Genomic DNA, 26,028 nt, shown 5'->3' on the forward strand with positions numbered 1-26,028 from the left:
ATAAAAATTACTCTCATTTTTTTATTATTTTGGAAAAAAAAATAGATCTTAATTATTAATAAATTAAAAGTGTTTTAGCCAAAAATTTTTCCCATTTAACCTTTGAAAAAACACCAAAATATGTATCTAAAGTTAAATTTCAGGAAATTGAGCCATACCCAAAAAAAAAAAAAAAAAAAAAAAAAAAAAAAAGATAAGTTAAATTTGAGGAAAACTATGTAAATTATTAGAAGTTATTTCCAAAAAGTTCACAGTTCCTACAATTCTGTATACTCCTAAACATCATGACCCCAATCTGCACATTCAAAATTTTGGTCAGAAAGGATCAATAATCTAACATGAACAAATCTCAGGCTACTTTCTCCAGAGATAACTATCATGAATGCCTTTAAGTTAAAGCTCTAAACTATTAGCCCTCAGGATCCGTTAAGTATACAGGGCTATCAAGTTCACCCATACTTGCAGAAACAAAAGATTCGAAGGATTCTACTGTTGAGAGGGAAGAAGCAGTGTCGTCAGAATCTGAGACAATCTCGCCATGCAGAACAATATGGTCCTCGTCGATCTCAGATCCCTCTGACCCAGATGTTCCTAAAAGAAGTTTGTTGATGGCTGATTTCGCAGTTTCAACAAACCATTCATCCTCAGGCAGTGCACTACATAAGAAGCACAGAACAAAAAAAATAAACTCATTTGCCAGCTGAAAAAATTGCCAGGAATAGAAATATTCAATAAAATTGAACGCTCAGTAGGCAGTACCTTTGTGGGTCTATGCCTCTAGCTGAAAAGGTCCGGATTGCTCTAGCAATTATGGCTGAAGCAATCTGGTGAACGTGTCTAGATGGATAACCCGCAAAACGCGCAATTTCTACAGTGAAGTGCATATCAAGAATTAACTGCAAAAACAAAGTCAAAAAATTGGTCAACAACACTCCACAGGCACAAGCACAAAGATAGAGACAAACAACAAGCAACTTGACCATATTCCAGCCAAGTGAAAAATGTGCCATGAAATCATGAATGTACTGTATATGAACTTAACTATGACCACCATCCCACAAATTAAGTTATAAACTAAATCGGAAAGATTACACTAATATGTACATGGTGTACTGCAGAAACAAACTCGATTTTCATGGCATACAATTGAATTCAACTCTCCCAGAACGTTAAAAAAAAAAAAAAACCACTATTTTTTCAAGTTCAATCATACACAAGCACAAAATATTTCTGCAAAAACAAAGGAGCTTCATGGGATTAAGTTATAGATTTCTCAATGATTGAAATAATTGATATTTAACCAGCACCTTAAAGCACTTATTTGTCTTCTATACCATGTTTGTTGGATGGTCAGTAATTTTAAGGTTTCCAACTAATTTGCTTCTACTTTTATGAAATCAGAAGCAGTGTTGTGCTCATCATTTAACAATCAGTATTTTTATGTTTGTTTTGATAATAATCACCTCTTTCTGAATTGCTTATTAAATTTTTTCTTTTGTTAAATAACTAGTTTTTTATTCATTTTCAAGATCAGGACAAAGATAAAATGTCTATTGAAACAGCACCAACGGGAGGTAACATAGCAACTTGATATAAAAACCATAGTGAATTTACAAAATCCAAAGCATTAGGTGCATTTAGGAAGAAAAAAAAAAAAAACCCGAATTTGAGGAGGCGTCTAAAATCTTACAGGAACAGCAGCTCTATGCCAAGAAGTCTAAATGTTCTTTAGGTCAGACTGAGATTGAATATTTGGGACATATTATCTCGCCAGGTGGTTGCTACTGACCCAAAGAGGTGAAGGCTATGATGGCCAACTCCTACCTCAATCAAAGACCTATGTATTACAAAAAGTTTGCGAGGCATTATGGCATAACCAGTAAACCTATGACTGATTTACTGAAGAAAGATTCCTTCCAACGGAATACAGCTGCTCAACATGCTTTTGACACACTCAGGAAGGCTATGGCAGAAGCTTCAGTTCTTGCTTTACCAGATTTGACCAAGCAATTTGTAGTGGAGACGGAAGCAACCAATTGAGGAATGGGAGCTGTTTTACTATAGCTTATATCTCAATGGACTTTGATCCAAGAAGCCAGGCACTATCAGTCTATGAGAAGGATTGCAATCACAATTGCAGTCTCCAAATGGGGACCTTGTTTGGAGCAAGGTCAGTTTTTCATAAAAACTGATGAGATACTGCTAGAACAGAAGCTTCATACAAAGCTACAACCACAAGGAATTTCCAAATTGCTGGGGCTTACAAAATTCTATATGGAAAGGGATGGAAAATACAGTGGCAAATGCTCTCTCCACAATACCTGACAAGGTTGCAAATCTAGAGTTCGAGCCCTACCTCACTTTTTCTTTTTTTCTTTTTTTTACTTCTACTAACCATTAAATCCTAACCATCCATCCGTAAGAAATTGTTATTGTTGTCATTGTTGTTGGATTTAAGAATTAGAAGTAGAAAGAAGAAAGGGAAAGTAAGGAAGAGAAGGAAAATAACTCAAAAGACTACATCTTTATTCTAATTATTTCAATAAAATAGAAGATTATATATTTATATACAAATCTCCTATAACTACTCTAATTAATTAGAGAAATAAATCCTACTAATTACTCTACTTAATTAGGAATATAAATCATACACTAAATAGGAATATGTTGTTGTTGTACTCTACTTAATTAGGAAATGTTGTAAGAAAAAGGAAGGGAAGAGAAGGAAAATAGCTCGAAAAGGCTACATCTTTATTCTAATTATTTCTATAAAGGCCTATTGGATAAAAAAAAAGTCCAACACTTTTAGGCTTTTCATGATTGTAGCCAAAATTTTATTTTTTTGCATCTTATAGCCGAAACTTAATTAGTTGTCATAATTGTAACCAAAGGGATTAATTGAATTTGAGAAAGTAATAGTAAATCATAATATAGTCCTTGAAGTTTTATTTGATTAACAAAATAGTCTATTGATTTAAACTTTACATTTAAATATTTTTTATTTATCATATAAAATATATTTATAATATAAAATAAATTAAATATTTATTTTTAATTGAAATTTTATACAAAAAATTTAATTTTATTAATTAAAATATATTTTAATATAATAAACAATTCAAAAATTACATAATAATAAAGTAATCACAAAATAATCACTGTAAAATTTTTTTTTTCCTATTGTCAATCACACAAAGTAATTATATTATAATAAAACAATCATTAAAGTTACAGACCGAATATAGGCGATACAATTAATCATAAAAAAAAATTGTAATTTGATAAATAAAAATAGAAGTTAATTTTTTTAAAATCATATTAATTGTTAATTAGTTTAAAAAGATTAATATACTTGACAATAAATTGATAACTGGAAAAAAAATTCTATAGTTTAAATCAATGTACTTTATAATTATGTAAAAAATTGTTCTTTTATTATAATGTGATTATTTTACATAATTGACAACTAGAAAAAAAAAATTATGTAATTTTCGAATTTTTTATCATATTAAAATATATTTTAATCAATAAAAATAACTTTTTAGTTTAAACTTTCAATTAAAAATGAATGTAAAATATATTTCATATCATAAATATATTTTATATTACAAACAAAAAATGTTTAAATATAAAGTTTAAAACAATGGATAAATTTTGACAACCGTCTCTGAACTTATTTAGTATAACATTATAGTCCTTCAACTTAAAAATATAACATAAAACCCCTTCAACTTTCAAATTTTACACAGTAAAATCCCTCTAACCTCTAATTATCAGTTTTTCAGTTAGACGCTGACCTGAACAGTTCTAGCGTAGAGCTTAATCAATATTTCTCTTTTCTTTCTTAAATTATGTGTAAATTGAATTCTTTTTCTCACTATAAATAGAATGATTTTTCAGGTGTACAGAGAATAATTTTACAATTTGAATAAGAGAGAAGAGAGAAATGTTGACTAAAAGCCATGTGGGAGCTGTTCACATCAGTTTTCAACTGAAAAATCAGTAATTGAAAGTTAGAGAGATTTTACTGTGCAAAATTTTAAAATTTAGGGGGTTTTATGTTACGTTTTAAAGTTTAAGGACTATAGTGCTACAACCATATAAGTTCAGGGATAGTTATTGAAATTTACCCTTAAAACAATAGACTAATTTGTTAATTAAATAAAACTTTCGAGACCATGTTGTAATTACCTTTACATCTCAAATTCAATTCCTTTAGCTACAATTATGACAACTAATTGAGTTTCAGGTATAAAACATAAAAATAAAGTTTTTGCTACAATCTTGAATAGCCTAAAAATTAATAAGCCTTCTATAAAATTGAAGATTACATATTTATATACAAATCTCTTATAACTACTCTACTTAATTAGTAATATAAATCCTACTATAATTACTCTAATTAATTAGGAATATATAAAATCTATATTGACTTTTCATAACGCTCCCCTTTAAAATGGAATCTCATCAATTTCAACACTCGCTTTTAATGAGATTCTTAGTGAAGCCAATAACTGCCTCGTAACAGCTCACAAGGCAGATTTAGAAACACTTACACAAAGCACCAAAACACAAAGTAACTCATAAGATTGCACTTCCTCTCTAAAGGTGAGGTCGGTGAGGAAACACCAACACAACACAACTCACAGGGTTGCACTTTCCTCTCCAAAGGCAACACCGGCAAGGAAGAAAAAAAATGAAACAGTATCCATAGCTCCTAAGGCCCAAGTACAAAAACTTCAAGGGAGTATCAAATGAGGCAAGTCCAAAAGCCAAAAGCGAAGTAAATAGGCAAGGATTACAAGGCCCAAATACAAAAACACAATACCCAATAGAAATATAGTCAACAAAATAGTTACCAAAATAACCATAAGGTACCCAAATCTTAGTCTAAGTAGTCATAACAATAAACTTTCCGAAGTCGAGTAATCTAGATACCAGCAATTTGTATGATAGAATGTTGCCAATACAAAAAGGCCAAAATCTCCTCAAAATCGTTCTTGTGAACAATACCTAAAATAACACTAATGACTAGAAAATGCGAGCAGTACCCCCCTTAACAGTACCCCCGTGAACAGTACTAAAACCCTAATGAATTGAATGCTCCGTTACCATGTTAAGATTTAAGAATTAGAAGTAAAAAGAAGAAAGGGAAGGAAAATAATTCAAAAGGCTACATCTTTATTTGAATTATTTCTATAAATAGAAGATTACATATTTATATACAAATCTTCCATAACTACTCTACCTAATTAGGAACAAAAATCCTACTATAATTACTCTATTTAATTAGAAATATAAATTCTATACTAAAAATGAATATATAAAATCTACTAATTAGGAATATATAAAATCCATATTGACTTTCCATAACAATTATTATCATATTCACAAACCCTATCTATTCATTTCTTCTCCTCTACTGCTGCAGCCCTAGCTCTCCAATGCTCCATTTCTTCTCCTTCATTTCTCTTCTCCTTCTATCCTCTGTTGCTAAATGGGAAGTCACTATTAGCCAAGCTTTGGCTCTCAAATGGGAATTGGATTTGTCCAAAGGGAGACTGATTCTCTCAAGGTTGAGCTCCCAAAGCGAGATCGTTCCAACCAAGTTCATTTCTTCTCCTCTGCCCACTACCACCCTACCTCATCAATCCCCTAGCTTTGTATGTGCCTCCTTAGTGCCATAGTCGGCAATCACAACACTGCAACATCGCAAACACAGCACAACAAAGTAACCTCTCTTTTTCTTCCTCTATTTTTTAATTCATTTGTTGCAAATTTGTAATATTGTGATTTGAAGTTAAATGTAAATTTGTTTATCAATTCTATGTTAATGAAATTCTTGGTTGTTATTATGAATTATGTGTTTATGTAAATTTGTGATTAACAATTTATAATTTTTTTGTTATGATTTTTGTAACTAGAAATTTGAGCATAGAAGAAAGAATGGAAATTTGAAAAACCAAATATTCTAATTGAATTGAACCAATTTATTTTGATTTAATTCAGTTCACTCGTTTACATAGTTTGGTTCATTTTTCATTTTTATATGAAATTCATTTTTCAATTTATTTGGCTCGGTTTTGAATCGAACCAACCGAATGCTTAGCCGTAATCAAGATGACAAAGCCACTAACTAAATTAAGCAACTTTCTTCGCTCAAAGATGCTCATCCAGGCTACCAACTCAAATGGTCTACTTCTTTACAAGAGTAGATTGTTTGTAACGGCTATGATATGCCCAAAGAACATAAAGAAATAAGAAGATCATTTAAGAAAGAAGAAAAATAGAAGTAAGAACAGGGAAAAAAAATTGTAAAACTCCTTCGATAAGTGAATTGAACGCACCACAAAGAAATTTAGCAAGCGTAATAATTGAAGTCCTTTTAATAAGTCCAAGAAGCCACAAAAGAAGTTTAATCAACCAAGGTAGATGCCACAATCAAATATTGAGAAGTCAAGAATTCGCCACCCTTGAAGCAAGTGATAAGAAAAAAAGAGCAGCATTTTATTACTCAATAAATTGAATTGACTTACACGTAAAGATGTCTTTATATAAACACTTGTTACATAAAATCCTACTAGAAAAACATAATATAAACCTATTTATGTTACATCTCCTTAAAATAGGATAAACATAAATTCAAAATGGATAAATATAAAATAATAGAATAACCTAAAAACTAAGAAAAGTCAATCTCCCCACCAATCATATTGCACACACCATGTAGGGTGGACAAGATTTCCCTAATTTTAAGCCTACTTTTTAGGAAGAGAGAAGTTTTAAGCCTAAAATGTCTCAAAGGGATAAGGATCAATTAAAACTAATCCCAACCCATTAAGGATCCATACCACACCCCCAAAATAGGAGTTCTTCATGCCTTAGACGTCGTTTTTGGTCTTCCATACATAGCATGGTGTTGACTTAGTAAAATCCTTGCATTCCTTGAAGAATAACAAGCGCAACCATACTATAATACCTTGCAGCACTTGATTTGACTTTTCCACCCTACAAAAGACCCTAACAATCCCACATTTCTGGGTTTGACACTCTAGCCCAACACTCTAGCCCATTACAAACCTCATTGGTTAGCTCCATTTGGATTTGATCTTCTTGACCCCAAATAGACTTAGTTCCCTTACTATACCATGACTCATGAGTGCACCAGGTAAGGCTTCTATTATGGAAAGTCAATCACTATATTATTTCTTTGTATATTCTGTATTTTGTATTCCTATTTAGGATTTTTTCCTAACTAGTAGAACACAATTATAGGAATCAATTGTATATATATACCCATGTATAGATTAATTGAAATTAAGGAAAATCATCTCTTTCTACATGGTATCAGAGCAGGTCATCTATCTAGAGTAACTATTTGTTCTCACCACCCAGCTCAGGAGAGACCTTGGTCGCCGACAGGCCGTTTCGACTACGATAAACATCGCCGGCGTCGCCTCAACCCCCTCATTCCACCACTGTGTGCTGTTGCCTGATCCAGTACACCATTAAAGGACTTCTGAGGTTTGGCTCTCAGATCCTATTTCGGTATTTGCTTGATTTGTGATTTTGGGTTATTTTACTGTTGTAAGCACTTTGGATTAGCATTTCGATCAGGTTTTCTTTGTCTCAACAAATGGCAGACAATTATTTATGATGTGATTCCGATAATGACTAAGATCACGGAACACAAACTTAATGGTTCGAATTACTTGGAGCGAAGTAAGACTGTTAGGGTCTATTTGCGTAGCATTGATAAGGATGATCACCTTACTAAAGATCCACCTACGGATGATACACGACAAACTTGGCTAAGAGAGGATGCTCGGTTGTTTTTGCAGTTTCGGAACTCGATTCACAGTGAGATAATTAGTTTAATTAATCACTGTGAATTTGCTAAGGAATTGATGGATTACTTATATTTTCTTTATTCTGGTAAAGGGAATATCTCTCATATTTATAATGTTTGTAAGGCATTCTACGGTGCTGAGAAAGAAAATAAGTCTCTCACGACTTATTTTATGGATTTTAAATGGGTATATGAGGAACTTAATGCATTGTTGCCTTTTAGTCCTGATGTGAAAGTTCAACAGGCCAAACGGGAGCAACTGGCTGTTATGAGTTTTCTTGCAGGCCTTTCTTCAGAGTATAAGACTGCTAAATCTCATATTCTCTCCAGTTCTGAGATTTCCTCTTTGCATGAAACGTTCACACGGGTCCTTCATACAGAGAGTACCCAATCTTCACAGCCAGCCAGTAGTGCTCTTATTAGCCATAATCCAAATGGACAACAGGGTAATAGAAGAGGAAGTAGAGGAAGAATTACAAGCAACAGAAGTAATTAGCGTAATGGAGAGGCTAGTTCTAATCAGGACTCAAGAAGAGTCATTTGTTATTATTGCCATGAGCCTGGCCATACAAAGTATAATTGTCCACAACTTCAGAGGAAAAATCAGTGATCACAGATGGCAAATATGGCAGCAGAGGATTCTACAGTATCTTCCTCTGAGAAAACTATTTTGGTATCTGCAGAGGATTTTGCACAGTTTTCCCAGTATCAGGCATCTTTAAAGCCTACCAGTTCCCCTATCACTGCGATCGTTGTGTCAGATAAATCCACTACATGCCTTGTGTCTTCCTCATCCAAATGGGTTATTGATTCTGGTGCGACAAATCACATTACAGGTAATTCTAGTCTTCTATCTACTTTTCAATCTAATCTCACTTCCTCTACTGTTACTTTAGCTGATGGTTCTACTTCGTGTCATTGGTTCTGGAACTGCGAACCCGACTTCATCAATTTCTTTGTCATCTGTTTTGTGTCTACCAAAATTCTCTTTTAATCTACTTTCTGTTAGTAAACTTACTCGTACCTTAAATTGTTTTGTTTCCTTTTTTCCTGACCAGTGTTTGTTTCAGGATCTTACGACGAAACAGATTATTAGTAGAGGACGTAAAGTCAGGTGGTCTCTACATTCTGAAAAATCATGTACCGCAGTCGCTTATTTGCTCCAGTGCCTTAACACCTCTTGAAGCTCATTGTAAATTGGGCCATCCTTCTTTGTCTACCATGAAGAAGCTGTGTCCTCAGTTTCAGTCTTTATCAGTACTAAAATGTGAGTCGTGTCAGTTTGCAAAACATCATCATTTGCCTTCTGTGTCTAGAGTCAATAAACGGACTTCATCTCCTTTTGAGTTAGTTCATTCTGATGTTTGAGGTCCTTGTTCTGTTACTTCTAAAACTGGATTTCATTATTTTATTACTTTTGTTGATGATTACTCTCGTGTTACATGGTTATATTTAATGAAGAATCATTCTGAGTTGTTTTCTATCTTTTGTGCCTTTTGTAATAAAATCAAAACTCAATTTAATATTTCTATGCGCATATTAAGAAGTGACAATGCCAAAGAATACTTTTCAGTACAATTTTAGTCTTATACGACACAAAATGGCATTCTTCATCAGTCTTCCTGTATGGATACCTCATCCCAAAATGGCGTGACCGAATGAAAAAATCGATATCTTTTTGAGGTAATTCATGCTCTTCTTTTTCAGATGAAAGTTCCTAAACACTTTTGCGCAGATACAATTTCTACGGTATGTTTTTTGATCAATCGTATGCCATCTTCTGTCCTTAATGGGGATATTCCTCATACTGCTTTGTTTCCTATAAAATCTTTATTCCCTGTTGAACCCTGTATTTTTTGTTGTACATGTTTTGTGCGTGATATTCGTCCACAGGTTACTAAATTGAATCCAAAGTCTCTCAAATGTGTCTTCCTTGGGTACTCCCGGCTGTAAAAAGGATACCGCTGTTTCTCTCCTACTCTTAATCGTTATCTTGTTTCTGCATATATCACATTTTTTTAGTCCACTCTATTTTTTCCTCAATCATCTATGTATGAGAGTCAGGGGGAGGAGGATGATCTCTTAATATATACTGTCCAACCAATGTCTAGTCCTCTCCCACAGCCTATTCCTTCTGTCTCTAGACCTACTCAACCTCCCGTTGTTCATATTTATTCCAGGAGATTAGAGATTCCTGACTCAGATCCTCCACCAGCTACTTCGTTGGGAGATCCTGTACCTCATATTGATCATGATTCTGATCTAGACTTACCCATTACTCTTCGTAAAGGTAAACGTTCATGTACTTACCTTATCTCTTCTTTTGTTTCTTATAATCAATTGTCTTCTTGTTCTCGGTGTTTTGTTACTTCTTTAGACTCTGTTCCTATCCCTAACACTGTTGGTGAGGCACTGTCTCATCCTGGCTAGTGTACTGCTATGAAAGAGAAAATGGAGGCTTTAGATGCTAATGGTACATGGGAAATGTTGCCTTTGCCCACTGGTAAGAAAGTTATTGGTTGCAAATGGGTATTTACAGTAAAGGTAAATCCTGATGGTTCTATAACTAGGTTAAAAGCACGCCTTGTAGCAAAAGGATATGCTCAGACATATGGGGTTGATTACTCTAATACTTTTTCTCCTGTTGCTAAACTTACTTCGGTCCGCTTGTTTATCTCTTTAGTAGCTACATATGATTGGCTCCAGCACCAATTAGATATCAAGAATGCTTTCCTTCATGGTGATCTTCAGGAGGAGGTGTATATGGAGCAACCACTTGGATTTGTTGCTCAGGGGGAGTTGGGTAAAGTTTGTAGGCTTCAAAAGTCTCTTTACGGCTTAAAACAAAGTCCTAGGGCCTGGTTTGGGAGATTCAGTGAAGCAGTACAGGAATTTGGTATGCAAAAGAGTAAGTGTGATCAATCAGCATTTTATAAGCAATCTGAAGCTAGTCTAATTCTCCTGGTAGTCTATGTGGATGACATTGTCATCACTGGGAGTGACTCTGCAGGTATTTCATCCCTTAAAACCTTCCTCCAAACCCAATTTCAGACCAAAAACTTGGGATTGTTAAAGTATTTCTTGGGTATTGAAGTTATAAGAAGTAAGAAGGGTATTTTCTTGTCTCAAAGAAAATATGTCCTCAATTTATTGACAAAGACAGAAAAATTAGGTACTAAGCCTTGTAGTGCACCAATGACTCCAAATTTACAACTGTTAGCAAGGGATAGTGAGTTGTTTGAAGATCCAGAGAGATACAGGAGATTGATAGGAAAATTGAACTACCTCACAATCACTTATCCTGACATTGCTTATGCCGTTAGTGTGGTAAGTCAGTTTATGTCTTCCCCAACTGTTGCTCATTGGGAAGCCTTGAGACAAATCTTGTGTTATTTGAAGGGCGCTCCAGGAAGAGGTTTGTTATATGGTAATCATAGGCATTTGAATGTTGAATGTTTTTCAGATGCCGACTGGGCTGGATCTAAGATTGACAGGAGGTCAACTACTGGATATTACATTTTTGTTGGAGGAAATTTGGTGTCTTGGAAAAGCAAGAAGCAGAGTGTAGTTTCTCGATCTAGTGTTGAATCCGAATACAGAGCGAGGTAATGTGGATACTTCAATTACTAGATGAGACAGGTTTTAAGACCTCTCTGCCTGCGAAATTGTGGTATGATAATCAAGCTGCTCTCCATATTGCTTCTAATATGGTGTTTCATAAGCAAACCCAACATATTGAGATTGATTATCACTTTGTTCGTGAAAAGATTCAACAACAGATCATCTCAACAAGACACATCAAAACTGGAGAGCAGTTAAGAGATATTTTCACAAAAGCTCTGAATGGAGCTAGGATTGAATACATTTGTAACATGATTAACATCTATGCTCCAACTTGAAGGGGAATGTTATGGAAAGTCAATCATTATATTATTTCTCTGTATACTCTGTATTCTGTATTCCTATTTAGGATTTCTTATTTAGGATTTCTTCCTAATTAATAAAACATTTATAGGAATCAATTTTATATATATACCCATGTATAGATTAATTGAAATTAAGGAGAATCATCTCTTTCTACAGCTTCAAATAACGACCGTTACATAATGTAACAGCCATTATTTATAAGTTTTGTAAGGGCCTGTTACACGATACACCATTATTTACAGGCAAATCTGGAGTTGCAGGTGTAACGACCATATTAACTGTTATGTAACTATAATACCCGTTACAATTGTTACGTAACGGTAATGGCCGTTGCTTTAATTATTCTTCTACTGCAATCACATAAAAATAATGTTATTTTGCTTCTCTTTTCTTTGTTTGCGTATTCCCTCTTCTATAGTTGTAATACCTTTCATATTCTCTCAAATTTTCACCCAAATTTCTCCTTTCTTCTACAAAATTTCTCCCTTATTGTTTGCTAAACTAAGAACATCATTAAATATCTCTATTCTAGTTATAAATTGTTTAATACTAATGATGTCTAAACATGATAAATTTAATGTCTTTATTAGATTTATGTGTGCTTATTATATAGTTGTGTATCTTAGTTTTACTTATATCTACAAAATATATTGTTATTTTATGAAACTTGCAAAGTTTTCAAAAAATTTGCGTAGCATCCAGCCATTATCGTTACATTACGGGCCTATTTCTGTTACCAGCAACACAAACGTGACTGCAATTTGAAACAATAGCACCACGGTCTTTCCATTTTACAAGCTTGCAATCAACATGTTTCATGGTTCTAGCTTTGATGAAAATTTTGCCCCATGATGTGGTACATCATGTTGCCACTTTTCTCAAAAAGTAGTTATTAGAGTTGTACCACAATACAATGTTGGGAGGGCATTCAAGAGTACATGCCACTCATGAGACTTAAAATACACTTTTACTAGCCTAAATGCTAAGGGATATAATGGTATAGATTAAGAATTGTGACACTTGTACTAAGTGTAATACAGAACATTATGCCTCTCCTGGATTGCTTTAGCTCTTCCAATTCCCACTCAAGCTTGGCAACATATCTCAATGGGTTTCATTGAGCATTTGCCTAAATCTAAAGGCAAAGATGACATAATGGCAGTAGTTTGGATGTACCAAGTATGGGCATTTCCTATCACTTAATCATCCTTGCTCAACCTCTTCTATTGCCATAATTTTGTTAGATAATGCTTTCAAGCTTCATGGAGTACCATAGACTATTGTCTCACATAAGGACAAGATCTCCACTAGTTTATTTTGGCAAGATCTCTTCAAGAGTAGGGCACAACATTAGCTTTTAGTATAGCCTATCATCTTCAGTTAGATGGGCAAACTTAGAGGTTGAATCAGAGTTTGAAAGGCTAACTTAGGTGCATGGCAGATTTGGTTGAATTAGAGTTTGGAAGGCTACCTTAGGTGCATGGCACATTTGCAACCCTCTTCTTGGTCCAAGTGGATTTCTCTAGCAAAGTGGTGGTGTAACTCTTCCTATCATGGTGCCATCTTTTGACGCACTTTATGGTTATTCTCTATGATTTATGCCTGTAATTCCACATGGGTTTCCATTAGTAGTATCTATTGGATACCTTTTAAAAGAGAGACAGCAACTCATTAAGATCCCTAAGGAAAATTTGCAAGTGGCTCAAAATAAGATGAAGCAACAAGCAAATAAGAGAATCACTGAAAGAGAATTTTCAATGGGTGATTGGGTTTATTTGAAGCCACAGCCTTATAAGAAAACTTCATTAGCAATAGGGCAAACATTGAAGCTATCTACCAAGTACTACAGCCATTTCAGACCATTACAAGGGTAAGGAAAGTGGCTTATAAGTTGGAGCTACCACCCTCTTCCTCCATTCATCTTGTTTTCCATGTATCTATATTGAAGAAGCTTAGGGATAACACCATTCATGTGATGGAGCTACCTGTGATGGATGAAGACATTATGTTGGTGGCACTTAAGCAGATATTGGAAACAAGAATAATCACAAGCGATCAGCTACATGTTTTACGAGGGCTTATTAAGGAGGTGAACTTGCCAAAGGAGGATACTACTCGAGAATATCGGCCTTTCATTGTGGTGCAATTTCCAAATTTTGCACATTCATGGGGACAAGAAAGTGCTACTAGGAGGAAGTGTATTCTCACATATCAGAGAAGGAAATAGCGAAAGAAGAGGGTAAATGTGTAAATGATTAGTGAAAGGTGAGGTGGTACGTGCAAGATAAGATGGCAAGTGTGCAAGTAATAATAATTGAGCTAACTACTGTGAATAGAATAAAGAAGAGTCAGGAGGTAGGTTGTTAGAGACGATTAGGCTATTATAGAAGCTACTGACAATAGCCATAGTTAGTTGCAAGCAGTTACTAACTCTGCTATACAACTTAGAGATGTAGTCTTATAATTCATTTCAGAATTATCAAGAAAGAGCATTCTCTATTCTCTTTCTATTTCTCTTCTACCAATTCTCTTCCATTGTACCCTATTTCTCTTCTATTATCATTTATACTTCTATTCTCTGTTAAGGTTTCTAAAACCCTAACATTAGCATATAAAAAATAAATAATAAAACATTACCAAAAAAATTTCAAAAATGTGATATTAATATCTTACAATTGGACTTAACTAGAACTAATACCTTAAAAACTATCAAGAATTACAATATTATTAACACTATTAAATACATCTCTATATATAAGAAATTAAACAATCATTTATTAATTAATCAAACATGCAATTGTGCAATTTTATTTTCATAAAATTTATTGTCAAAAAAGTTTGTTTCATAGTTGCAATATAATATATTATACTCTTCTTTAGTTTTAAACTAGCCTAAACTCGTTTCATCCTGAATTTAATATACAAATAGTCATATTGTTCGCGCATTGCGCGAATTATTTTTTATTTTATTTTAACAATATATTTTAATATTTATTTTTATATTTTATATTATTAAAATCATACTAAAATGTTATTAATATTAAAATTTTCAATTAATTATGTTAAATACAAATTAAATTTTATTAAAATTTTGAACATTAGTATAATTGATTTGTCATTAAATGATAAGGGACATAACGAAAATGGACATTCCCATGGAAACTTTTATTAACTTATTTGTTTGGACAATTATGTTTTTTAATCTAATACCAATAATTAATAAATAAAATTATTAAGTTAAATATTATCTAATACTAATAATTAAATTTAATAAAATATTTTTTGAATGATTAGATAAACGAACCATCTGATATTTTTTATTTTTTCAATTTCAAATATTTTTTATAACAAATAATTAAAAGAAGATAAGTTAGTTAAAATGAAAATCTAAATATTTTATACTATTTAAATTCTAAATATTTTATATTTTTAAATTAAACCAGTTTAAATAGTGGCATATATGTCAATAGATGTTGATGACAACTTGACTAAGAAAATGACAAATGGCAGTATTTTAAGTTACTTTCTTAAATACATGGCATGATTTTGTGCGCTTATTTGTTCGCTTTACCTTTAATATACATATATATATTGATTTTATCAAAAAGGGGGTTTGATTTGTCAAAATTTTGTGAGTATTTTGTTTGCAATTTTAGGTTGATTTTAGTTAGTCATTGCATGTTTTATTTAGTTAATTAAGTTGCTTTTAGTGTTTTATTTGTAATTGTGCGTAATTTTTTGTTTTTATTGGGATATTTAGTTTGGCTTCTTGATTTGGTTAATAAAGAATCCTATTGTGAGCTCAGAATCGTGGAAAATCTACTGAGATAAAGGGAAGAGCAAGTGGAATTGGCGTGGGGTCTGTTGTGTTGAGTTGGGAGTCAAACACTGGCAAACCCATGGGCAAACATGGGCACACCCATGTGACAAGATGATTTTGAAGTAGTTTCCTTGTTTAATCAAGATATCTATCCTTCACTGAAAGTAAGAGACTTCTACTGAAAAAGGAAGTCTATTTAGGAAAAGAAAAGCAAGATTCCAACATATTAAAAATATAAAAAAAAAAAAAAAATTGATAAGAAGTACGCTAGAGATCAAACAAGAAGGAAAGGGAGAACCCTAGCCACACATCATGGAGCAATAGAAAAGATTTTTTGCACTGAAAACCTTTAGAGTTTGAACCTTCTTTTTCTCTTTGAGTTTCATGATGTATTTTGTTCTTTTCTTGTGTTTTTCCATTTTATGATAGAGTAGAACCTTTGGCAGGGGAGGATAGATCCTAAAACTATGTTGAGAATATTTTAATTTTAATTTTAATTTTAATGCTATGATTTTTATTTCAGAAGATTATGCAATATTGGGTTTAATGCTTTATGTTTCTTGGTTTATTGATGATTCTAGTGATATTCGAACAGAAGCTAGGATTTCTTGATCAACTGAATGTATAATTGATTTTTAGAGAGAATATTGCATATCACATTAGGACTAGGCAATTAGAATAGGGACCCTAAAAACAGTGTGTGGTCTATTTAATTCACAACCGAATAAGGCGAATTAACAGTAAGGGATTACAGTACTCTATGCATCTAAATTATTGACTACCATGATAGAGACCTTTGATTAGATGAATCTTCAACCTGAAGAATGACAATTGGCTATAATAAATCCTACCATTTCATGACATAGAACTTGCATTGGATTGAAATTCCATACATATGTTAAAGTTAAATCACTACCCTAACACTTTTTGATTATAAGAAGTTTCTTTAATTAGTTTTCTTCAATTAGTTTAATTATTTATTTTTATTTTATTATCAGTTTTATTTTATTTAACTTCAACTATTGATTTCTCAAATAAAATTAGGGTAGTATTAGCTTAATTACAAATAATGATTTCGTGGGACGACACTCTTTCTCATCATTATATTACTTGAACACAATGAGTGCACTTGTTAATGTTATTTAAATCGCATTAGGTTTCATATCATACAACCTTTAAAACACCTAGAAAATAACTCCAACTGTTTCACATAAAATCCATATCTCAAACAATCCTATATTCATCTTCAAAATTCATTCAAAATCAAACCAAAGCATCCCCATACCCATTATACTACTTTAAAGCTTTGAGAATTCGCTACTTGAATGGGAGCTCCAGCCAACAAGTGACTTCACTACCAATGCTCTAAAAATGCATACCTTGTGGTAAAGTTTTCTTTCACTCTGTTGACTCTAAGTAGCAAATTTCATCCCCCTTTTATCAAAAAAGCCCCTCCAATCTCAAACCTACTCAAAAAAGTAAACTATTCTACATAACAATCTAGCATTCTTATCCCCCTTAGCCTTTCTTTTAAAGCAAGATAGACTTTTGCCTCCACATGATATCTTCCATGAAAATTAGATCAGACCCCACAAATCTACAAATATACGACCAATTTCCTTGGTCATCAATCAGTGCCAATGGACCAATGCCATTTTTCTACTCCACATATCTCACAATTCTTATTAAAATTTACTTACAAAAGGCCAAGAAGAAAAAATAAATTAAAAAAAAGAAAGGTAACACACAGAAATTCACATTTTAGGGGGACAAAAACTTAGATGGAGGTTCATGTTCCACATCCAACACAAAAGTTTTAATTCATGAAAAGGATTAACTTCCAAAATTTTTTTTATAGAGAAAAGAACACATAAAATTTAAAAACAACTTGAGAGAAAATAAGTACCTGCTGCAACCCAAGTGGCTTAAGTGGAATTGTTTCATCCTCAAACACTCCCCAGAATTCTTGTTCATCAGACAACCACATTACAACAGTTTCAGTTAATCTAGCAAGCAGAATTTTCTGTATTTTCTCTTTCCCAAGCAACACATCCCCCGCAACAGTTGCTAATTGCTGAAGTTTTGCAAATAATGACTGCAACAACACAAGATCTTTTCATTGTTACCAAGAGAATAATGGTGAAAAAGCGAAACTATATCTAACTACATGTCGGCTGAAAGAAAGAGAAGCAGTGACGTTCAAAATCCAAACCATATTTTAGGTTAATAGCATTCAGAATAAAACTTCCAATGAAAATGTTAATACACTATCTGATACAACTAAAGAAGATAACTCAATAAACAACAAGAGCCTAAACAACTCATGCCCTAAAAGCAGCAATGCAGATAGATTAAAATCAATATGAACACAACCATAGAAAAGGAATGGCGGATAGTTTAAAATATATGCTAAATGGAAACCCCAGGCACATCCGATTGGCCGCACAGCATATAAAGTCCATGGAAGAAAAATTCAGTAAGAGGGAAAGAAGGATAACCTGAAATGGCAATGAAGGCAGAGGCTCATCCCACAATAAATCTTCCCGATCCCCATTTAAATAAATTTGTGCATTTAATCGTGTTTTTCCTTCTCTTGAATAAATGAAACTCAAAACGTATTGCCGACAGAAGTGATCTCTAAGCTTGTCAAATGAATGCTGAAGATGACGCTTCCAATCCTTCAATTCTGCTGTAACACCTGTACTAGGAACAACATTTTCACTTGCTAGTTCATTGTTTTGATTCTTCAGATTCCAAACTTTTGTTACAGCAAATGGTAATAATTCATCCAGAATAGTAAATGCCATCCCTAAAAGGGCAAGCTGTTCAGAATCTGTTTCAACTCTAAAGTGCATGACTTCCTTCAGCTCTGTAAGATTGTCATCATCAGAAGGGCCTGGGAGAGATTTAATCAATGCTTCCATGTACTTATCAAACAGCTGTGAGATTCTAGTTAATACATTTCCTCCAAAATGCAAAATGGCTGAGGGAGTTAGCTGCGCCAATATATCCTGTAAAAGTTATTCGATTCCACAATTACACTAGGAATTGATTACAGTGATCATCATGTACTACAAAATTGCAAATAAACAGAGAACTTTTAACCAAAGACATTCTACAGCAAAAAATTATAATCCATGCACATATGTGCAGTTGTGCATGTGTTCAGATACACACACACTTCACACATGATTAAAGGACACATGAGTACATATTGATTTTGTCAAGATTAAAGCATGCATGTTTCCGCCATGGTCCATGCAGAAGCAAATGGCCTAAAGGCAAACCATACTGCTTTTTTTATCTTACAGGAGATTCTTTCCGCACAAGTCAAATAAATGATCAAAGTGTGTGATTATGGTGATTTGAACACAAAGATAGTAGTTTTTCCATTTCAACAAGATGAAAGAGTGACAACTCACTTCAATAACGTCCATAAATCTCATTCCACTATCAACAAGAACATTATCTGTCGTTGTTGCAAACACAGATAACGGAGAACCTGAATGCAGGGACAACAGCAAGCTGTCGTCGGTTTCTGACATGTCAAGAATTACCCTTCTGGCTCTCCGAAAGTTCAACTCTAACACTTCTTCAATATATGGCCGTATGAGTACCAAAAGCAACTTTGACAGTTTCAGACCCTGTGATTCCAACATTAAGCAGTAGTTAAGACTAGCCTGAATACAATTGCTAGCTGCACCTAATGCAGAAACTGTCTCCGAAGGAGGTGCATTCTCCTTCACCAACCGTACAAAATATTCAATCTCCCACTCTGCCCATTGAACAACTCTATTGGTATACAAAGGATCATCCCCAAATATGGAACCAGATTTTTTTGTTGTCAATGAAATTTTTGAAAACACAAGCCTAGAGAGTGTCACTGGAAATGTTTTTGGACACACAGAACATGAAGGAAGCAAAACCTCAATACTCTTTTCTAGGCGGGACCCATATGATTTTAGAAGTAGCTGATGTGCCAAAGGGCCCTTCCCAAACTTGATTAAACCAGATAAGGCTTTCTCTATTTCCAAAATACCAACTGAAGGCCGTTCAGTGATCTCAATTAGCTGATCCTCAAGAATTGATTTTCTCTTCACAAAGGCCAATTTGTATGAGGATGCTTCAGTTGATGTAGCATCTCCTGAGCCCTTCAGCTCTGGATTGTTTCTCTCTTCAGCATCCAAAGCTTCTATTGCATCTTCTACTTTATGCTCTGACAAGAGGATATCAATATTCTCCAAGAATATTGCCTTGGGATCATCTGAACCACTAGGCAAAGGAGTTTGAAGTTCATTGATTTCAGAAGCTTGCAGAGAACCATCAACTTCCTCATTAGCAAGGTTCCATTCCTCCAGGTCGTGACAAACCCCAGTCATCAAATCCTGCACAAGAATCCCTTGTGTGGATATATGCTTTTGTAGCTCAACTAGCTCATGCTCCATTTCAACTACTTCTTCAGACATTCTATAAACACATAATAAATTCCATAAGACATAAAAGTGACAGATAATGACAAGAAATTTTTTTTAAAAAAATTCAAAGCAAATTACATTTGGACCAAAGCAAAATTAACTATACACAGAACCATTGACGGATTTAGGGAGGACCAGTAGGGCCATGCCAAAAACCTACAAATGAAATTGGAAAGATACAGAGCTTCTTCATTTCTCAGAAACAGCAGACCTAGGAAAGATCTTAGAGCATGATGTTTGTTACTTCCCCATATGTCACTATAATAACTAATTGGAAGTTATATCAATGTAACTAACAATAGAACATTACTCGATTGGAAATAGATATCCACCTGGAAAAAACTCTCATGCCAGTAAAAAACAATGTCAAAATTTGCATAAGCAGTTTATAACTAATGACACACTTCAACAACTACAGCCCACAACATTTCTTACCTCAAGAAAGCCAAATATTTTGATTGCATGTTGCCACATAGATTTTCCACTGCATCCTTCAAATCCAATAGCTCACAACAAAGTTTTCTAATTCCCTGCAACAGTGAACTTGCTTAGCTAAAAAGAAAAATAACACATTAAAAGTTTATAGGCGACACAAATAAATAGCATAAAGGGGTCATTCAGCATAAATTTGAAACATAAGCCTAAATCACTATATACTTCCTGTACATTTTATGCAATCATATCGATGTCAAGCACTTGCCCTGCAGTAGTACCCATTACTTTATTTCTATTCTTGCATTTTTCTCTGCTACATGGTTTGCCAACTTATGAAAAATCCAATGCCAATTGCATATTAGTGCCTATTATATGTAGAACTTCCACATAAAATGAGACCGTAATACCCAAAAAAGACTATGGTTCCTATAAGTTGAACCTAATCATTTGGACAACCAATTATGGAATCATAAGGGGAATGGAAAATGAAGGCCGATGATGGAGAGAATTTTTTTTTTTCCCAATGGATTAAGCTTAAAAGTAGCAAAAATCAAATAGCAAAAGGAAAATCATATAAATGAAAAATCAAAAGCAAAAATTGTAAACTTTTTATTGGGAGGTAGACCTAAATTAAGAACAATTAATTTACAAAATATCAAATGAAGCCAACAAGAACAATCATTGAAGACTAGTTTTGCCCATTGATAAAACTCAAATTTGTGAAACCACAAACTTCAACAATGACAGCTTAGGAATAATAATAATAATAATAATAATAATAATAATAATAATAATAATGCTCCATTTTTTTTGCGAAGAATATTTTCCCAAAAAACAATTTAAGCAATTTCTTGTGTTTAAGGCACATGGGAAAAATTATTCAACTTTTCTGACTTCCAATTTCCAAAATGGAAAGTTATTTTTCAGACTTCCAAGAACTCAAAATAAGAAAAGGAACCTAGAAGGGAGCCAAATAAACAAATACCCACTATTCTATTTTCCAACACCCAGTGACCGGCAACCACAACAATTTATCATTTTTTAATGTAATTTTGTTTAGCATTTAACTACAAATAGAAAAATATAGGATTCATACATGTCCAAACACTATTAGAATCTTCTGTAATTAAAGAAAATTATTTTCCAATACACTCCAAATGGCAAAAAGTGATTTCCAAAACATATATATTTTTCAAATATAACTTATTTTCCTCTAAACAAACAGAAAGGCTAAATATGAATCTCTTGCAACCTTTTGACAAAGGGCATCCAAATTCAAAGAAGATAAATAGCTCATTAGAGATAGAGGACAGATCACTAGATCTAACAAAATGTAGATCAATTAGATAAATGCACAAACATCTGTACATTCTTTCAAAACAAACTTCAATTCCAGTCACAACATTGAAGAGGAGAAGAAACTTTGAAACAAGAATACAATAAATGAAACTGTGAGAAAAACTGAATCCAACTCAAAACCTTATGGGTGGTGAAGCCCAAACATTATATTAAGCCTTAATCTCTATGGGATCTTTAACTCTTAACACTCCCTCTTGACTTTCCAGACCCTCTTCGGGCGTAGCACAACCAGATTGCTGATATGGCAAAATATGAGGGCAAAATTGGACTGCACTGACATACATGTCAGACCCTAGCCCTACTAACATATGGTGACAGACATGGTGGAACATGAGGGCATGTGGATATTAGGGTGTACAGCCGGCTCTAATACCATTTGAGAAACACTAAATCCAAACCAAAAGCCTAAACTTATGGGTGATGAGACCCAAACATTATATTAACTATTAAGCCTTAATCCCTTGTGTGTTTTCGCAATTTTAGATCTTTAACTCTAGCAGGAACAATTTCACATAATTTCATCAATTGACTTGACTTTATATTGCAAATTTATCAGCCTTTTTCTTATTTTCTTTAAAGAAGAAAGGGTTCTATCTTTCCATAAAGCATTTAAAGGCAACAACTTTACATATTTCTCTAAAAAAGACAAAATCATCAGTAGCATAATGCTTCCTATTAAGCTTTTCCTTTTTTTTTCTTCTGGAAAGGAGATGTGCATAGGCTATCTTCCCATAAATCTTACATTCACAGAATGAACTGAAAACTGTGTAAATTTAATTGTAAACAGCCTACATGAGCAATCAAGATGGATAGGGATGGTTCAGATAGATACAATGCTACCCTCAAAGGAAGGAAGGTGGGTGAAGGAGAAATAGGGAAGTAAAAGAACAAAAGACTCTAGACCAAGTCGCATAAATACATTTTAAATCTGTCCAACACAATGCAAGAAATAAACTTTCTGCAAGGTTATAATGGAAGAAAACCTGATGGAAAAACAACTCATTCTATACATTGAATATCGAGCATAAAGCTACTATTAAATGTCACCGCAACTATGATCCAAAAAGACTAGAATATTTCAAGGTATAAAATCAAAACGTTTTCTCAAACAATAAAAAAGCTTATGCCCTTCTGCACTACTCTTGCTAAGAAGAAGAAAATCCAGACGGACTGAAATTAAAAACATACAAGGGACCAGCAAACACATAGTAATTCCTATTCTGTATAGTAAGAGCTTAAGATAGAGGAACCCAGATAGCAAAAGCAACCATTTATATAAATTAAACTTGAAATGGAGAAAACCCAGATCATGATATTCACGCATTATGCTCACAAATAAAAAATATATATAAAAAAATTTTAAAAAATGGGGTTCAGATTGAACTATTTCAGCATCAAAGCATATAGCTGCCCAGGAAATGATTGAAGTAGGGCTGACAAAAAGAAATTATTAAAAAAAAGTAACCTTTTCAGTGTGTGATTGATAGAGGGAATCGATCTTGGACTGAGGTGTAATGCTTTCTATTGACGGGAAGTCATCATCTTCTTCGCTGCTCTCCATTTCTCACTCTTTTGTCAATAGTATTTACAAGTTTTCTCTTGAAGTTTTCAATCGCTTAAATTTTGGTATAAAGAATATACTCTGTATAGAGAGAGACAGAAAGATTTCAAATTGCAGACAGAGAGGAGACTGATGTGGGTGAGCATGGAGGAAGGAAGCATGTGAAATGTAGCTTTACCACTTCGAAACTTGTGTACTTCGGTTACTATTGCTGCACCTAGGAATGGCCCCGGTACGGTTTGGATCTTGAATCGGACAGGAGCTAGAGAGGGTAGGGTTCCGTGACCTGGATCTGATCAAAATTACCAGTCTGATTTGGCCTGAATTTTACTTTTTCTTTTCTTTTAATTTAAATAAATTTAAGTCATTAAAAATTTTAATGGTGCTTTCAAAACTTGGGATTTTGAGGCTGCACAGCATTGTATGAGCTGGTTGCTTAACCGGTAAAAGTAAAGTAATTTTTAATATAATCGATTTTTTTATTGAACAAGCGAAAAACTTTGAAAAACAACAGTCTCAAAATTTTACATGACAGTGTTTACTTTAAATTGTGTTTACTTTAAATATAATATTTTCTTTGTCCACCGAAAAAAAAAAATAATATTTTCATTTTAACTTTTTTATGTTTATTTTTTTATGCTACAAATCAATACACAACATAGCATTCTCATGCTACATCAAGTAACACGTATAATGCAGCAGTTACACCTATATAATGTAAATAAGTCACCTCAAGTAATTTATGTAATCAATAGTTCTCCTACTACATTATACCATAAATATATGTTTAATGTGTTTGCCCATTATAAGAGCTACTTACTCTTATCATATCATATCAAATGAATGAGGTAAATACATATAATTATTTTACTCGAATATCCCATATTATTAGGGGTGTGCAGTTTTCAGTTTAAACCGAAAAATCAAACCGAACCGATTAATTCGGTTCAATCGATTCGATTTTAAAATTTAATCGGTTCAGTTCGGTTTATAATTTTGATAATTTCTGATTAATCGGTTCCGTTCGGTTATTTTTATAAAAAAATCAAAAAAATCGAACGGAACCGAAATTATTAATATATATAGGAAATAAAAAAAATCGAACCAAATTGAATCGAACCGAACCAAAATCAAAGAAAACCGAACCGAACGTTAAGATTTTTGAGTTTTGATTTCTAATTTTTTTTGTTTTTATGTTTTTATTATTTAGATTTAATGTTAAAAATATGAAATTTTATAAATTTTGGTTTGATCGGTTTAAAACCGAACCGAACCGATATTTATCAGTTCGATTCGGTTCGATTTTCTCTTATCAATCGGTTCGGTTCAATTTTTAAAATTTTTTATTTTTGATTTTCGGTTTTATCGGTTCGGTTCGGTTCGGAACCGAACCGACCGTTTGCACATCCCTATATATCATAAGTGAGCTCATGTGCATATATGACATTCCATTTACCTTTTCTTTTCTTAATGGAATCAATATGTCATTCATGAACTACCAGCACAATACAACTAATAATGCAATACTTTCGTGACATGCACTATTAACATATTATTATAATCAAAATAAATCATGCAACTCCCATGATACATGATCATGCATAGAACATGATAAAACAATTTAATTGTAATGATCCAAACTGGGGGTCGTTATCAAAGTTAGGGATCGGGTCAATTTAAAGTTGACATAACTCATAGCAAGTCTAAAAACTTATTAAATATAAACATATTCTTGTATCTCATAATCCAAGTATACTCCAAACCGTTACACTTTAGTTCCATCATTCATAATTAAAATGAAATTGACTCAAAATTTGAACCCTTATATACATAACATCACTAAATTGAAATTAGTTCAAAATACATACTTAAAAAGAGTTAGTTTAAATTACCAATATCTATAAATACATCACTCATACTTAATTTAAAACATTTATCAAATCTTAAGCACCAGTATAATAACTATCCATTTACAATTTACATGTCCATTTAAACATACAATATACATATAAACACTCTACAGCTACTTCTACTGCTCAAGCTCCAAAGGACTCTTCTACTCCAGTACTCCTGCACCTAGGGTTAAGGGAAGGGGGTGAGCTTACACGAGCTTGTGAATAAACTAACTAATGTACTTTAAATTTTAAATTTATCATTTATTTTAACATGTGCAATGCAACATTCAAATGGATTTTCACAACATAAGCATTTCCCATAAGATGGACTTATCACCACCGACTCCCCTAATTCAATGTGCTTGGCTCATACAAAGGTTCCTCAGGATTTTTGCTTAAAACATGATATATATTGTAACACATCTATTTGTATAGCCTGGTATATTTCACTATTTCGGTGACCGGTGTCGGTTCGGACAATTAAGGGGATTCGAACCACACTTAAGACAACTAGATAAGTCCTAAATACAAATAATTAGTAATTGTCAATTAGTTAAGTATAAATAAGAAAAACAGAACATAAGAAGTTAAATGAGCCGAGAGTCACAGCGATGGGTGACCTTCTCGAAAAGGACTGCGAAGTCGATTTAAACTCAAATTTCGAACCGTAAAATGTGACGCTGTGGTCCTTAGGACTATTGCGAACA

At 33.2% G+C, this 26,028-nt stretch overlaps 1 protein-coding gene across 2 annotated transcripts; it reads right to left on the reverse strand.

Moving 5' to 3' along the window:
- Positions 1–203: 203 nt before the first annotated feature.
- LOC110667371 (exocyst complex component EXO84C) lies at positions 204–23,793 on the reverse strand. Of its 2 annotated transcripts, XM_021828181.2 has the most exons (8): positions 23,605–23,793; positions 23,331–23,507; positions 20,507–20,601; positions 19,019–20,063; positions 18,095–18,607; positions 17,503–17,691; positions 760–896; positions 204–656 (listed from the first exon to the last, which is right to left on the reverse strand). In XM_021828181.2, exons 2-8 carry the CDS (start codon positions 23,424–23,426, stop codon positions 410–412), a joined length of 2,322 nt encoding a protein of 773 aa, XP_021683873.1. In that variant the 5' UTR covers positions 23,427–23,507; positions 23,605–23,793; the 3' UTR covers positions 204–409. The 2 variants fall into 2 exon arrangements, with proteins under 2 accessions (XP_021683873.1, XP_021683872.1); XM_021828180.2 differs by having other exon boundaries at positions 23,331–23,793.
- Positions 23,794–26,028: the final 2,235 nt, after the last annotated feature.

The sequence above is a fragment of the Hevea brasiliensis genome, chromosome 11 (assembly GCF_030052815.1).
Source record: "Hevea brasiliensis isolate MT/VB/25A 57/8 chromosome 11, ASM3005281v1, whole genome shotgun sequence".
Lineage (NCBI taxonomy): Eukaryota > Viridiplantae > Streptophyta > Magnoliopsida > Malpighiales > Euphorbiaceae > Hevea > Hevea brasiliensis.